Raw genomic sequence first — 16,847 nt, 5'->3', positions numbered from 1 at the left:
TCCAGTCTAGCTTCAGGTGTCTCACCACTCATTCCGCCTTTTGTTTTAAAAGCATGCGTTTCAGAGTCTGATGTGCTCGCTCGATGATCGCTTGTCCCGTGGGAGAATGAGGGATGCCAGTAACGTGAGTAACACCCTAAGCCTGTAAGAAGGTTTGCACCTTAGCAGAACGATAGGTGGGCCCATTATCAGTCTTTATCTGTTTAGGGATGCCCGCAGTTGCAAAAGGTTTTTGCCAGTGTCAAATGAAGTGACCAGCATTTTCACCTGTTTGCGCTGTAGCAATAAGTAAAGAAGAAAAGGTGTCAATCGTTACATGAACATATTTTAACCTGCCGAATTCAGCAATGTGAGTTACATCTGTTTGCCAAATGTCCAAGGCCTGCAGTCCTCGAGGATTAGTTCCTTGTATCTGCATAGGTTGGGGTAGCTGTTGACAATCAGGACACATAGCCACAATATTCCGAGCATCGCTGTGTGACAAATGAAATTGTCGTCGCAGTGCCCGATGTCCTTGATGAAAAAACTCATGTGACATACGCACCTGCTGTTTAATGTCTGGCACCTGTACAGTCATTGCAGTAGAATTTGTGGGGTCAGAAACCAAAGAGTCCACTCAAGCATTGCCTTCTGCAATAAACCCAGGCAAATTAGTATGATTTCTTACATATAAAACATAAAACAACGCAGTTTGGATTTGAATTTCTTGCCACAGAGCTCTCAGCAATTCAAAAACACACTGATTACGTGTATGCTCTATGACAGATCTATCCAATTGCTTTACAATGCCAGCTACATATGCTGAATCAGTAACCAAATTAAAGGGAATGGGAAAATTCTGAAATACTTCTAATACAGCTCGTAATTCTACCACCTGAGGTGAACCCTTTTGTTGTACTACCATAGATTCCCACTTGCTGTCAGAATACCAGACAAGGCCCACCTTGCCTGTGTTCCCAGATCCACCTGTAAAAATGGTAATTCCATCCACAGGAGTGTCTGCGCATCACACTCCTGTGGCAATTGGAAGTTCCGCACTCAATTTTACAACAGGATGGGAGGGCAAGTTGTAAACAACCTGTCCCGAGAAATTCTCCATGGCTGTTTGCAAAGCAAAGCTATTAGCCGTACACCACTCAAAGTACTGAGCTGCAATAGGAACGGTTAGTGATGCAGGATCTCTGGCCACAAGCTCCCGACATCGCATCCATCCTTTGTTGATAATCTGTGCCAATAGCTCTGCAATCATGGGGACAGTTTTCTTTGTTCTTGAAGGTAGAAACAACCATTCCAATACATGTAACGGATCTGACCATTCTGAATTCCATTGACCAATTATTGCATACGGATTTTGCCTATCAAACAAAGTGATAATTTGTATTTCTTGATTCAAATCAATACGATGTAGAAATTTGGAATGTAGCCTTCTTTCTGCTTCTGTAATCAGTCGCTGTACCTCTGCAGTAGTCTGTAGTGGTGCTGTTAAATTTGTGTCCCCTGCTAACAATTGGAATAGAGGCTGCAATTGTGACGACGTAAGCTCCAAGAACGGCCGCAGCCATAACTTGAGCCCTATGTTCCACAGTACCCACTTTTGCACATGCCTTTATCATAGCATTCAAATCTGGTTTTCCAGGTAAAGCTTCAATGATCTTTTGACAATCAGCATTAGCATTATCGCTAGCTAGCTGCGTTGTCAATGCCTCTTGCAAATCCGCGTCAAAAACTTGTTTCTCAACCACCTCTTGTAATCTCTCGACAAAAGGTTAAAACGGCTCTTTTGGTCCCTGTCTCACAGTAGTATATCTGCGCACTGGAGATGCCAGTTGTGCAGTTTTTACAATTGCATTCATACCCAGCGCTTTTTTTTTTTTTTACACTCTGCTATTCTCTGTTGTGATTGCGGTTGCTGTGGTAACATCCAGTCCGGCCCTCCCTGCAGTTCGGGCTGCGAGTTGACTGCTTAGGCCTGGAACTTGTTGGGAAGATTCATTTGTGTCAGCACACAGTTCCTTCCCACGTTCTTTCTCCCGTTTCCCTTCACTCTGCAGCTGGTTGTTATCAGCTGACCTTGAGCATTAAACTTAGAGCTGCACTGCTTCACAAGATGCCCCAGCTTCCCAAAGCAATGACACATCAAAACAGAGTTATCTCTCCCACTCAGCTTCGACTTCTTAAGGCAGTTTTTCTTAAAGTGACCTTCTTGCCGCATGTATAACAGCGATGAACTACCTTAACTGCTGCCGCAAAAGTTTTTGTTAAATGCTCCATCTGAAATGTGGTGGTTCCTACTTTCCCGCAAGCATCCATTAGCTCGGTTAAGGTGGGGTTATGATTTGCCATCCCTGCAATAACTTTCCTGCAAGCCTCGTTTGCGTTGTCCTTCGCTAACTGTAACAACAACGCTTCTTGAGGGAGCTGGGTCTCTTTAGCTTAGAGGAGACTGAGGGGTGACCTCATTAATGTTTATAAATATGTAAAGGGCAAGTGTCAAGAGGATGGAGCCAGGCTCTTCTCAGTGACATCCCTTGACAGGACAAGGGGCAATGGGTGCAAGCTGGAGCACAGGAGGTTCCACTTAAATTTGAGGAAAAACTTCTTTACTGTAAGGGTGACTGAACACTGGAACAGGCTGCCCAGAGAGATTGTGGAGTCTCCTTCTCTGGAGACATTCAAAACCCGCCTGGACGCGTTCCTGTGTGATATGGTCTAGGCAATCCTGCCCCGGCAGGGGGATTGGACTAGATGATCTTTCGAGGTCCCTTCCAATCCCTAACATTCTGTGATTCTGTGTGTTTCTTTAGCAGCCCCGTTTTGTATTTGTTTGTCTAAGGCAAATCACTCCCCAATTGAATGGCTCCCATTCGGGTGGGCCGCTTCCATCCCCTCGATATACCGAGCAAGCCAATACCCCGCCACCCATAGCAGCCGTGGCCCCGAAATCACCATTCACAAGTGCGTGCTCTCTAAATTTTCTCCAGAACCTGGCCGGGTCCAGGCCAGGCACAATAACCTGGACTGGCTGCAGCGTGGATAACTCCTCCACACTACCGCCTGACTTTCCCGGCCCTCGGGCTCTACAGCAATTATGTCCCGCTTCCACCTCTTCAGAAAGGTCTATTAAGGGTGGCTCAGTCTCAGATTTGGGTAACAGGACAGCAGAAGAATCAATGTTCCGCTGCTGTTCCCTGGGCGGTGGGGAGGGCTCTGGCGGCACGGAGGGCAAAGTCACTGTGAAAGGAGCTGTAGCCGCCTCAGCCGCCGCCTTTGCCTCTCTGTCCGCCTTCATTTGCTCCCGTGAGTCTATAACTAATCTCCACGTCCTCAACGATGCAGCGGAGATCTTGTCCCTCCTTGAGGCAGCCTCAAACAGAGAAGTTCCAGCGCTTTGCCACGTACTAACTTTGAAAGCAGTCTGCGCCGTAGCTGGCAAATTATTCTTTTTACACCATTATTTACAATTATTTACACCAATTATTTACATCAATAGTCTCTGGAGCAAATGCTCATCGTATTTTACCCCTCTCTTAGAGAGGATATGTCGGAGAAGCCTTACTATCGCACTTCCTTCTTTAGAAATATTTTGGCCCATCTCCTTTTCCCCGGCTGCTCACCTCACTGGGTGTCCCGTTGAGCTGTACTCCAGCCGGTGTACCTCCTTCTGGGCTGTTCCCCGAACTTGCCGTCGATTTACTACTAAATCAGTATCACAAAAAGCCCCTCTGCTGGCCCCATCCCAGCAAAGTTTCTACTTCTTCCTTTTTTATCTCAGTCTCAGTTCGTGCGGCTATCTGCAGAATACACTTCGCCGCCGCCTTTTCCAGTGCAGATGCTGCACCCCCCATCCTGCCGTATGTCACATAGGCCTACGATTCCCGTCTCTCTCGAACGGCCCAGCTCACCTCCGCCGGCACGGCAGCCACCCTCGTGTTTTCGTCTGGTCCCCTTCTTCTGCGTTGCGAAGATCATGTCGGGGTCACCACAATGTTGGGGTCCATGCGAGGAACGGACTACAGCACACCAATGTGATGCTCTGATAGCCACTTTATTGCAGTTAACACAGCTCTTTTATAGCATACATATTTTATAGCATACACTAAACCTGTCTTTAATGTCAAGACCAGTTGTCCTCAGGATACTCGGCCCCCAGAGCCTGAAGTTAGGGATGGGGGGCTGTGTGATCCTCCCGTAACCCAGGAGGAGACGGTTAGGGACCTGCTGTGCCAGCTGGACACCCACAAGGCTATGGGCCTGGATGGGATTCACCCCTGAGTAATGAAGGAACTGGCAAATGAACTTGCCAAACCACTCTCGATTATCTACCGGCAGTCCTGGTTAACTGGAGAAGTTCCAGCTGACTGGAAATTAGCAAATGTAACGCCCACCTACAAGAAGGGTCGGAAGGATGATCCAGGGAACTACAGGCCTGTCAGCCTGACCTCGGTGCCAGGTGAGGTGATGGAACAGATCATCCTGAGTGCCATTACACGGCACATGCAGGACAATGGGGGCATCGGGGCCAGCCAACATGGATTCATGAAAGGCAGGTCCTGCTTGACCAACCTGGTCTCCTTCTATGACCAAGTGACCCGCTTAGTAGATGAGGGCAGGGCTGTGGATGGAGTCTATCTAGACTTCACAGAATCACAGAATCACAGAATGTTAGGGATTGGAAGGGACCTCGAAAGATCATCTAGTCCAATCCCCCTGCCGGAGCAGGATTGCCTAGACCATATCACACAGGAACGCATCCAGGAGGGTTTTGAATGCCTCCAGAGAAGGAGACTCCACAACCTCTCTGGGCAGCCTGTTCCGGTGTTTGGTCACCCTCACCATAAAGAAGCTTATCCTCATATTTATGTGGAACCTCCTGTGTTCCAGTTTGCACCCATTGCCCCTTGTCCTGTCAAGGGATGTCACTGAGAAGAGCCTGGCTCCATCCTCTTGACACTTGCCCTTTACATATTTATAAACATTAATGAGGTCACCCCTCAGTCTCCTCTTCTCTAAGCTAAAGAGACCCAGCTCCCTCAGCCTCTCCTCATAAGGGAGATATTCCACTCCCTTAATCATCTTCGTGGCTCTGCGCTGGACTCTCTCTAGCAGTTCCCTGTCCTTCTTGAACCGAGGGGCCCAGAACTGGACACAATATTCCAGATGCGGCCTCACCAGGGCAGAGTAGAGGGGGAGGAGAACCTCTCTTGACCTGCTAACCACACCCCTTCTAATACACCCCAGGATGCCATTGGCCTTCTTGGCCACAAGGGCACACTGCTGGCTCATGGTCATCCTGCTGTCCACTAGGACCCCCAGGTCCCTTTCCCCTACGCTGGTCTCCAACAGCTCTGTCCCCAACTTGTACTGGTACATGGGGTTGTTCTTGCCCAGATGCAGGACTCTACACTTGCCCTTGTTATATTTCATTAAATTTCTCCCCGCCCAACTCTCCAGCCTGTCCAGGTCTCTCTGAATGGCTGCGCAGCCTTCCGTTGTGTCAGCCACTCCTCCCAGTTTTGTGTCATCAGCGAACTTGCTGACAGTGCACTCTATTCCCTCATCCAAGTCATTAATGAATATATTGAATAGAACTGGTCCCAGTACCGACCCTTGCGGGACTCCGCTAGACACAGCCCTCCAACTGGACTCTGTCCCATTGACCACCACTCTCTGGCTTCTTTCCTTCAGCCAGTTCACAATCCACCTCACTACCCGATCATCCAGACCACACTTCCTCAGTTTAGCTGCGAGGATGCTGTGGGAGACCGTGTCAAACGCTTTACTGAAATCGAGATAGACCACATCCACAGCTTTACCATCATCTATCCACTGGGTTACATCCTCATAAAAGGCTATCAAGTTGGTTAAGCATGACTTCCCCTTGGTAAAGCCATGTTGACTGCCCCTAATGATCCCCCTATCCTTGATGTGCCTAGAGACAGCACCAAGAACAAGTTGTTCCATCACCTTTCCGGGGATGGAGGTGAGGCTGACCGGTCTATAGTTACCCAGGTCCTCCTTCCTGCCCTTTTTGAAGACTGGAGTGACATTCGCTTTCCTCCAGTCCTCAGGCACCTCTCCCGTTGCCCACGACTTAGCAAAGATGATGGAGAGTGGCCTAGCAATGACTTCCGCCAGCTCCCTCAGCACCCACGGGTGCATCCCATCAGGGCCCATGGATTTATGGACATCCAGGTTGCTTAATTGGTCCCTGACCCAGCCCTCATCAACCAAGACAGATTCCTCCTCTATCCTGACTTCTTCTGAGGCTGCAGGGGTCCGGGGCTCCTCAGGACAGCCTCCAGCAGTATAGACAGAGGCAAAGAAGGCATTCAGTAACTCCGCCTTCTTCTTATCCTCTGTCTCCAGGGCCCCCACCTCATTCATCAGTGGGTCTACATTGCCTCTAGTGTTGGCTTTACCTGCAATGTATTTGAAGAAGCCCTTTCTGTTGTCCTTGACCTCTCTTGCAAGGTTTAATTCCAAGGAGGCCTTAGCTTTCCTAGTTGCCTCCCTACATCCTCTGACAACAGACTTCTATTCCTCCCAAGTGGCCAGCCCCTCCTTCCATGATCTGTACACCTTCTTCTTCCACTTGAGTTTACCCAGCAGTTCCCTGTTTAACCATGCAGGTCTCCTAGTACCCTTCCTTGACTTCCTACCTGTTGGGATGCTCTGATCTTGAGCTCGGAAGAAGCAGTCCTTGAATGCTAACCAACTATCTTGGGCCCCCTTACCTTCTAGTACCCTGTCCCATGGGATTTCCCCTAGCAATTGCTTGAAAAGGCCAAAGTTGGCCCTCCTGAAGTTCAGGGTTGTGATTCTGCTAGCTATTCTGTTCCTGCCACATGAGATCCTGAACTCTACCATCTCATGGTCGCTACAACCAAGGCTGCCCTCAACCTTCACCTCTTCAACCAGACCCTCCTTGTTAGTGAGGATAAGATCCAGCAGCGCTCCTCTCCTAGTTGGCTCATCCACCATTTGCATCAGAAAGTTATCATCAACGCACTGGAGGAACCTCCTGGACTGGGGATGGCTGGCTGAGTAGGCCTCCCAGCAAATATCAGGGTAGTTGAAATCCCCCACAACAACCAGGCCCTGTAATTGCGAGACTGCTCTCAGCTGCCTGTAGAAGGCCTCATCACCCTCCTCATCCTGATCCGGTGGCCTGTAATAGACACCCACAACAGTATCACCCCTGCCAGCCTGCCCCTTAATTCGCACCCACAAACTCTCAACTCGCTCCTGATCTGCCTCTGGACAGAACTCAATACATTCTAGCTGCTCACTCACATAAAGAGCAACTCCACCACCTCTCCTTAGCGGCCTGTCTTTCCTGAACAGGACATAGCCATCCATGACCACATTCCAGTCATGCGAGGCGTCCCACCAAGTCTCTGTAATTGCCACTAGATCATAGCCCCCCGACCGAACACGGATTTCTAACTCCTCCTGCTTATTCCCCATGCTGTGTGCATTGGTGTACAGGCATTTCAGGGAGCGAGCTGGGTACACCGATTTCATTCCAGATTCACCCCCTGATTTCACCCCAGGGGGATGGGGGGTCTCCTGGTCTACCTCAACACTAGAGCGTTGCCCCAGTGGTGCAAGCCCAGCTACCACCCCATCCCCCTTCGAATCTAGTTTAAAGCTCTCCAAATGAGCCCTGCTAATTCCTGTCCCAGAACCCTTTCGCCCCTACGACATAAACCTTTCCCATGTATCACTGTCACGCCTGGTGTCTTATAAAACCAGCCATTATCAAAGAACCCAAAGCCCTGCCTGTAGCACCAGTCTCGTAGCCAGGCGTTAATAGAGAGAATCCTACTATTCCAAACAACGTCATCACCTGAAAATGGAAGGAGGGAGGAGAAAACAACTTGTGCTCCAGACTCTTTCACCAACCGCCCTAGGGACTTATAGTCTTTCTTCATCCCCCTCAGACTACGGGATGCAGCTTCTTCCCCACCTGTCTGGAAGATCAGCAGGGGGTAGTAGTCTGTGGCCTTCACCAGGTTGGGGAGTTGCCTGGTGATATCCCTGATTCAGGCTCCAGGCAGGCTGCAGACCTCCCTGTGATGGGGGTCAGCTCTGCATATTGGGCCCTCAGTTCCCTTTAGGCCAACCACTAAAACTCTTCTCTTCTTCCTTATGGAGGAGGTAGCTATACGCCCGTCAGGTTTTTCTGACTGTGGTGGGACCTCTGATATAGGTTGCCTCCCCACCACATCCCCATTGGACCGGCTGTATTCCACTAGGGCTTCATATCTATTGCTCAGAGGCACCTGTGGAGGCAAGGTAGGCAAGGAGGGTACTCGCCTTTTGCCACGGCCATAGACTTGCCTCCACTCACTCCTCTCCTCTAGGTTATCGTTTTCCACCTGAGAGGGGCAGAGTACAGGGGTCCCTCGATCCTGGGAGCTCTCCGGCAGGTGCTCCCATTTTTGTTGCAGGGAGGGCAGAGCCTGGCTCCACCAGTCTATCTCCATTTCAGCCTCCCGAATGCTCCTAAGCCTTTCTACTTCTGCTTGAAGCCTTTCAACCTGGCTTTGCAGCTGTGCCGCTCGGCCGAGCAGATCATCTACTTGCTCACAGCGCACACAGCCCCCTGACACCACAGAGACGGTGTAGCATTCCCTGCAGCCCGCAACCTGCACCATCGCCTCCTTCCGTGGGAGCTCTGTCTGGGTTCCCACATCCATTTTGGTCTTCTTCCACCGGGTAGATACCATTGCTCTTCCACTGAACTGGGAAATACCTGTTGGTGACACCCCTGTTTCACAGCTCCTTGGCACCTTCCTCGCCTTGTGCACTGGGAGGGAGTCAGCACCCTCCCCAACGAGCTGCAAACAACTGCAGCCTCTCCTGCCCTGGGACACACCCAGTCACTGCAGATTCACACAGGCACTGCTGAGTCTCCCTCTCCCACTCCCCTCTGGCCAGGGACTAGTCCCTGCCCTCCAGGAGGATCTTTATCAACGATAACAGGGGGTGGAGCGTTTAAATCGCCCGCGGTGCCTCCGCAGTGCCTCCGGCTACGCCCCCTCCTCTCCTGATTCGTTGCCGGGAACCTCCGGGTCCGGGTCCGGGTCCGGGGTCAGAGGGAAGCAGCTCGGGGCTGATGCTCGCGGGGGGCTCAGGGGGGGCCCAGAGTACGAAAAACCGCCCGGTTAAGTCCGATGTCGCCCTCGCCCCCGCACTAACCTCAAGTCACTGCCGCCGCTTTCGCTGCTGCCGCCGCTGTCAGCTGTTTGTTCTGGTTTCACCGCGTTTAAATCGCCCTAAGTTGTTCCATCACCTTTCCCTGTCCCTCTCTGGTCCATGACCTGTGGGGTTTGGGGGTGTCCTGTCCCTGTCCTGGCCCTGACCCATGGGTTTTGGGGTACTTTGTCCCTGTCTGGTCCATAACCTGAGGGGTTTAGGGGGGTCTTGCCCCCATCCTGGCCCTGACCCATAGGATTTGGGTGCCCTGTCCCTCTCTGCTCTATGACCTGTGGAGTTGGTGGATGTCCTACCCCATCCGGGCCATGAACCATGAGATTTGGGGTGTGCTGCCCCTATCCTGTCCCTGAATCATGAGGATTTGTGTGTCCTGCCCACATTCTGGCCCTGACCCTTCCTATTTTGGGTGCCCTGTCCCTCTCTGGTTCATGACCTGTGTGGTTTGATGATTCCGTGTCCCTGTCTGTTCCATGAAGTTTGGGGTTTGGGGGTGTCCTACCCCCATCCTGGCCTGGTCCCATGGAATTTGGTATGCCCTGCCCCTGTCTGCTCCATGATCTATGGGTTTTGGGGGTGTTCTGCCCCCTTCCTGCCCCTCACACATGGGATTTGGGGTGTCCTCTCTCTGTCTGGTCCGTGACCTGTGTGGTTTGGGAGTGTCTTGCCCCCATCTGGGCCTTGACCCACGGGATTTGGGGTGCCTTATCCCTTTCTGGTCCATTACCTGTGGCATCAGGGGAACCCTGTCCCTATCTGGTCTAGAACCTGTGGGGTTTGAGAGTGTCCTGCCCCATCCTGGCCCTGACTCATGGCATTTGGGGTGTCCTGACAATCTCTTGGCCCTGATCCGTGAGATTTGGGGTGCCCTGTCTCTCTCTGGTCCATGACTTGTGGGGTTTGGGGGTGTTTTGCCCCATGTCTTGGCCCTGACTCATGGGATTCAGGCATACCCTGTCCCTGTCTAGTCCTGACACATGAGATTTAGGGGGCCCTGTCCCTGTTTGGTCCATGACCTGTGGGTCTTTGGGGTGTCCTACCCCATCCTGGCCCTGACCTACAAGATTTGGGGTGCCCTGTCCCTGTCTGGTAAATGACCTGTGGGATTAGCGGTTCCCTGTTGCTCTCTGGTCCATGACCTGTGGTGTTTCGGGGTGTCCTGACCCTGTCGTGTTCCTTACAGTCATGTTCGACTACTGAGCCTGGTACAGCCCTCAGACTATTACCCACTGCTGCTGTTTCACGTGGGCGCCAGTGATACAGCGAAGAGCAGTCCGAGGCATATCAAGGAGGACTACAGAGCCCTGGGAGCAGTGGTAAAGGACTCTGGGGCCCAGGCAGTTTTCTCTTCAATCCTCCCGGTCAAAGGGAAGGGGACTAAAAAGGACAGTCATACTAGGGAAATCAACACATGGCTACAGGACTGGTGCCACAGCCAGGGGTTTGGCTACTTAGACCATGGGACTCGTTTTGAGAAACCCGGTCTTCTGGCAGCTGATGAGGTCCATCTATCAGAGAAGGGGAAGACCGTCTTGGGTCATAGGTTAGCCAAGCTGGTAAAGAGGGCTTTAAACTAGAGTTGCCGGGGGAGGGGATCCTCAGTCTATCCCAATTCAGCCAGTCCAATGCCAGGGCCAGCAATAGGTGCCCAGAGCCTGAAGAAGGATGGCAGATCAGCAGGAGAGCACCAGAAGAGCAGTGGAAAGGAATTTCAGGCCTTGAGGCAGCTTTGTTTGGGGCCCAACTGAAATGCCTCTGTGTAAACGCATGGAGCATGGGGAACAAACAAGAGGAGCTCGAGACATGTGCATACCTGCAAGGGTACGACCTTATTGGCATCACAGAGACATGGTGGGATGGCTCTGATGACTGGAGCGTTGGAATGGAGGGATACAGGCTTTTTAGGAAGGACAGGCAGGGGAGACGAAGAGGGGGTGTTGTGCTCTATGTTAATGACCAGTTCGAGTGCTTGGAGCTCTACCTGGGGATGGAGGAGGAGCTGACGGAGAGCTTATGGGTCAGGATTAAAGGGAGGGCAGGGACGGGAGTCATTATAGTGGGTGTCTGCTATAGGCCACCTCACCAGGAGGACCGAGCAGATGAGGCCTTCTATAGACAGATAGGTGTATTCTCACATTGACAGTCTCTGGTCCTCCTGGGGGACTTCAACCACCTCTATATCTGTTGGAAAGACAACAGAGCTGGGCACAAGCAATCCAGGAGATTCCTGGAATGCGTGGATGACAACTTCCTTCTCCAAGTGATAGAGGAGCCAACGAGGAGAGGTGCCATGCTGGACCTTGTTCTCACAAACCAGGAGAGGCTGGTGGGGGACATGAAGCTCAAGGGCAGCCTTGGCTGCAGCGACAATGAAATGGTGGAGTTCAAGATCCATAGGGCAGCAAGGAGGGTGTGCAGCCAGCTCACCACCCTGGACATCAGGAGAGCAGACTTTGACCTCTTCAGGGACCTGCTTGGGAGAATCCCCTGGGATAAAGCCCTGGGGGGAAGAGGGGCCCAAGAAAGTTGGTGAGTATTGAAGGACCACCTCCTCCAGGCTCAGGAGCGATGCATCCTGACAAAGAGGAAGGCAGGCGAAAACGCCGGGAGGCCTGCATGGATGAACAAGGAGCTCCTGGATAAACTCAGGCACAGGAAGGAAGCCTACAGAGGGTGGAAGAAAGGGCAGGTAGCCTGGGAGGAACACAGGGAAATTGTTGGACCAGCCAGGGAGCGTGTTCGGAAAGCTAAAGCCCTGACAGAATTAAATCTGGCCAGGGATGTCAAGGGCAACAAGAAATGCTTCTATATGTATGTCAGTGATAAAAGGAAGACTAGGGAAAATGTGGGTCCTCTCCAGAAGGAAACGGGAGACCTGGTTACCAGAGATATGGAGAAGGCTGAAGTATTCAATGACTTTTTTGCCTCAGTCTTCACTGGCAGGTGCTCTAGCCTCACCAACCAAGTCGCAGAAGTCAGATGTAGGGACTGGAAGGATGATGAACCGCTCTCTGTAGGAAAAGATCAAATTTGAGACCATCTAAAGAACCTGAAGGTGCACAAGTCCATGGGACCTGATGAGGTGCATCCACGGGTCCTGAGGGAACTGGCAGATGAAGTTGCTAAGCCGCTATCCATCATTTTTGAGAAGTCATGACAGTCTGGTGAAGTTCCCACTGACTGGAAAAGGGGAAATATAACCCCCATCTTCAAGAAAGGGAAAAAGGAAGACCTGGGAAACTACAGGCCAGTCAGTCTCACCTCTGTGCCTGGCAAGATCATGGAGCAGATCCTCCTGGAAACTATAGTGAGGCACACGGAAATCAAGGAGGTGATTGGTGATAGCCCACATGGCTTCACTAAGGGCAAATCATGCCTGACAAATTTGGTGGCCTTCTACGACGGGATTACAGGGCTAGTAGATAGGGGAAGAGCAACTGATGTCATCTACCTGGACTCGTGCAAAGCATTTGACACTGTCCCACATGACTTCCTTGTCTCTAAATTGGAGAGACATGGACTTGACGGATGGACCACTCAGTGGTTAAAGAACTGGCTGGCTGGTCGCACTCAAAGAGTTGTGGTCAACGGCTCGATGTCCAAGTGGACACCAGTGACAAGTAACGTTCCTCAGGGATCAGTATTGGGAAAGGTGTTGTTTAACATCTTTGTCGGTGACATGGACAGTGGGATTGAGTGCGCCCTCAGCAATTTTGCCGACGACACCAAGCTGTGTGGTGTGGTCGACACGCTGGAGGGAAGGGATGCCATCCAGAGGGACCTGGACAGGCTTCAGAGCTGGGCCTGTGCGAACTGCATGAAGTTCAACAAAGTCAAGTGCAAGGTCCTGCATGTGGGTCGGGGCAATCCCAAGCACAAATACAAGCTGGGCAGAGAATGGATTGAGAGCAGCCCTGAGGAGAAGGACTTGGGGGTGATGGTTGATGAGAAGATCAACATGAGCCGGCAGTGCGTGCTTGCAGCCCAGAAGGCCAACCATATCCCAGGCTGCATCAAAAGCAGCATGGCCAGCAGGTCAAGGGATGTGATTCTACCCCTCTACTCCGCTCTTTTGAAACCCCACCTGGAGTAATGCGTTCAGCTCTGGGGCCGCCAACATAAGAAGGACATGGAGTTGCTGGAGCAAGTCCAGAGGTGGCCACGAAGATGATGAGAGGGCTGGAGCACCTCTGCTATGGAGACAGGCTGAGAGAGTTGGGGCTGTTCAGCCTGGAGAAGATAAGGCTCCAGGGACATCTTACAGCAGCCTTCCAGTACTTGAAGGGGGCCTACAAGAAAGCAGGAGAGGGACTTTTTACATGGGCATGTAGTGATAGGATGAGGGGGAATGGTTTTAAACTGAGAGAGGGGAGATTTAGATGAGATATTAAGAAGAAATTCTTTCCTGTGAGGGTGGTGAGACACTGGCCCAGGTTGCCCAGAGAAGCTGTTGCTGCCCCCTTCCTGGCAGTGTTCAAGGCCAAGTTGGATGGGGCTCTGAGCAACGTGGTCTGGAAGTTGTCCCTGCCTATGGCAGCGGGGGTTGGAACGAGATGATCTTTAAGGTTCCTTCCAACCCAAACCAGTCTGTGATCTTAATGTTCTATAATATTCAGTTAACTTCTTCCCTTGAGGGGACCCCACTCCTGAGCCTTCCAGCCTGTCTCACCTGAAAAGCCTGTACCTATCCATTGCAGCACCCCAAGCTGGGTCACTTGTCCCATGATGCCTTGGCACTTACTCCACAGATGTCAAAAAGCACAGGCTCCTGCTCAGCTTGTCTGTGCCCCTGGCTGAGGACATTGGTACACATTTGGGCTGTAGCACCTCAGGTGTGGCACCAGGACAAGTTCTAAATTGTCTTAAAGGAAACCTGGTACCAAGCCTCCAAGTCCTCATGTGTGGAAAGGCTTTGCTTCAGAGCAGAGACATGCCAGAGTGGATGGCATCTCGAAACATAAAGATGAAAGTGGATGTCAGCAAGCCCTGCTGTCCCCAGGGCCAGAGAGAAACACGGATGGGAAATGCAGCCCTGGCATGAAATGGGATTTTTGTCAGTGGTGTCTCTACTGCCCCTGAGGGCCTTTGGAGGAACGACAAGGTGCTGCTGACAGGCCTGCTGTGAGAACAGTTGGTCAGCTCCTTGACTGTATTTTCAAGGGCATGAGTAAAGGTTGGTTGAAAGGAAAAACAGGAGTTTGAGAGTGTAGGCACAAGTGTAGAGACCTTACATCTGCTGGATAGGGAATGGAAAGACCTTGCCACACTGCCATGGTGGCCATCAGTCACTCGTGTTACAAATATTTTCAACAGGCCTGTGTCTACAGAGGAGAAAGGCAAGGACACAAAGTAGAGAACTACAAGTGTAAATAGTTAGTTATGTGCAGGAGGTGTCCCAGATCAACTGGGGTACCCCAAAAGTGGTTTTACACAGGGTTCATCTGCTGTTCAAGCACTCAGGTGCAACACAATTTGACTAATCACTAATTAACACACAGAGTACTGATTACTACTCAGAGTAGAACTTCACAAAGCAACTATATTTCTGCAGCACCAACACCCATCAGCATTATGGCTGCTGGTCTATTGATCCAGATGTCCCTGGGGTTGGTCTTGTGATAGTTAAAATGCAGCTGTGACACCAGAAACTGGGAGGGTTTCAAAGCTGTGTCAGAGGGGCTAGGAAGCTGGCGGTACCTTGGTTCTCCAGGGATATCCTTTATCCTTCATGGACAGCTCTAAGCTTCCCAGAAGCAAAGTCCTTCTTTCGAGGTCAGGGCTGTTCTTATGGTCCTTGTGATGAGCTGGTGTCCTTTAGTTTGCTTATTCAGGCTTGATAGATCAGTATGCAAAGCTTTTCTATTTTATTTTATTTTCCCATTTTATTACAGAGATGGTACAATGAGGTTACTCTGAGCTACTGTTAGATATATTTTTATAAGGGAAGCAGGTGACACAAAGTAGATACATGTCTCAGGTGTAGTGACACAAATGCAAACATTTGTGTAGGAACATAAAAACTATGAATGACAATGACAAGAGCAATAATGAAAAATAAAATTATTTAAAGTACCAAACAAACAAACAAAAAAAATGGAATGGAATCAGATGCTATGGGAGTCGTTTGTGCAGAGAGGATGTAAACTTCTCACTCTTGAAAAATGTCCCTGAAATCAGTTTCCTAATGGCCTCCTTGAGATCCTGGTTCCTCATGCTGTAGATGAGGGGGTTCACTGCTGGAGGTACCACCGAGTACAGAACGGTCACCACCAGATCCAGGCATGGGGAGGAGATGGAGGGCGGCTTCATGTAGGCAAACACTACAGTGCTGATAAACAGGGAGACCACGGCAAGGTGAGGGAGGCACGTGGAAAAGGCTTTGTGCCGTCCCTGCTCAGAGGGGATTCTCAGCACAGCCCTGAAGATCTGCACATAGGACAGCACAATGAAAACGAAACACCCTGAAAGTAAACAGGCACTAACCACAATAATCCCAACTTCCCTGAGGCAGGTATCTGAGCAGGAGAGCTTGAGGATCTGTGGGATTTCACAGAAGAACTGGTCCAGGGCATTGCCTTGGCAGAGGGGTAGTGAAAATGTATTGGCCGTGTGCAGCAGAGCATTGAGAAACCCACTGCCCCAGGCAGCTGCTGCCATGTGGACACAAGCTCTGCTGCCCAGGAAGGTCTCATAGTGCATGGGTTTGCAGATGGCAACGTAGCGGTCATAGGCCATGATGGTGAGAAGACAATATTCTCCTCCCATTAAGAAGACAAAGAAAAAGACCTGTGCAGCACATCCTGCATAGGAGATGTCCCTGGTGTGCCAGAGGGAATTGGCCATGGCTTTGGGGACAGTTGTTGAGATGGAGTCCATGTCAAGAAGGGAGAGGTTGAGGAGGAAGAAGTACATGGGGGTGTGGAGGCGGTGGTCACAGCCTACAGTGATGATGATGAGGCCATTGCCCAGGAGGGCAGCCAGGTAGATGCCCAGGAAGAGCCAGAAGTGCAAGAGCTGCAGCTCCCATGTGTCTGCGAATGCCAGGAGGAGGAAGTGGGTGATGGAGCTGCTGTTGGACATCTACTGCCTCTGGGCATGGGGAACTGTCATAGGAAAAAAAGAGAGTGACAGCTTAGGGGAGACTTCTCTGCACAAAATACATTCAGTTTTTCATAGAAATTGCCAAACAGTCTCACCCCTTTCAGAAAGACTTTTGGCAGGTCCCTTTCACGAGCTGTAGTTGGTGCAGGCTGATGGTGTCACTTGGAGCAGGAGGCTCTGCTGTGGGCTCTGCAGGAACTCAGTCCTGCCCTACAGCAATAGGTGAATAGGAACATGGGGTAATCTCAGATTGAGTCCACTTGTGATATCGAAGAGCTTTTCAGCATTGTCACTCCCAGTTCACCTCTCTGCCGAACAGAGCTGAGGGGATTTTGGTTTGTGTCTTCTGTTCTACTTGCCCCACCACATCTGGGGATTGTTTTTAAGACAGAAATCCTTGGCTTTTCTGCTGCACTCCAAGTGAAATCTTGAGGATCCCAAGAGGCAAAGGGACTGTCCCTTAGTTAGAGTGAGGACAGCTGGACTGTCCATCAGCCCTGCTCTCAGCTGCCCTGTGCTGGCACACC

The 16,847-nt window shown here is 51.0% G+C and overlaps 1 protein-coding gene across 1 annotated transcript; it reads right to left on the bottom strand.

Moving 5' to 3' along the window:
* Positions 1-15,330: 15,330 nt before the first annotated feature.
* Positions 15,331-16,362, bottom strand: LOC137677043 (olfactory receptor 14C36-like). Its single transcript, XM_068424232.1, has one exon. It carries the CDS (start codon positions 16,297-16,299, stop codon positions 15,331-15,333), a length of 969 nt encoding a protein of 322 aa, XP_068280333.1. The 5' UTR covers positions 16,300-16,362.
* Between the last annotated feature and the right edge of the window lie 485 nt (positions 16,363-16,847).

This window comes from Nyctibius grandis, assembly GCF_013368605.1.
Source record: "Nyctibius grandis isolate bNycGra1 chromosome 34 unlocalized genomic scaffold, bNycGra1.pri SUPER_34_unloc_2, whole genome shotgun sequence".
Classification (NCBI taxonomy): domain Eukaryota; kingdom Metazoa; phylum Chordata; class Aves; order Nyctibiiformes; family Nyctibiidae; genus Nyctibius; species Nyctibius grandis.
This window is presented reverse-complemented; position numbering and strand designations above follow the sequence as displayed.

Coding starts and splice junctions, on each gene's coding strand:
- LOC137677043 (XM_068424232.1), bottom strand. CDS start 16,299: ATGTCCAACAGCAGCTCCATCACCCACTTCCTCCTCCTGGCATTCGCA.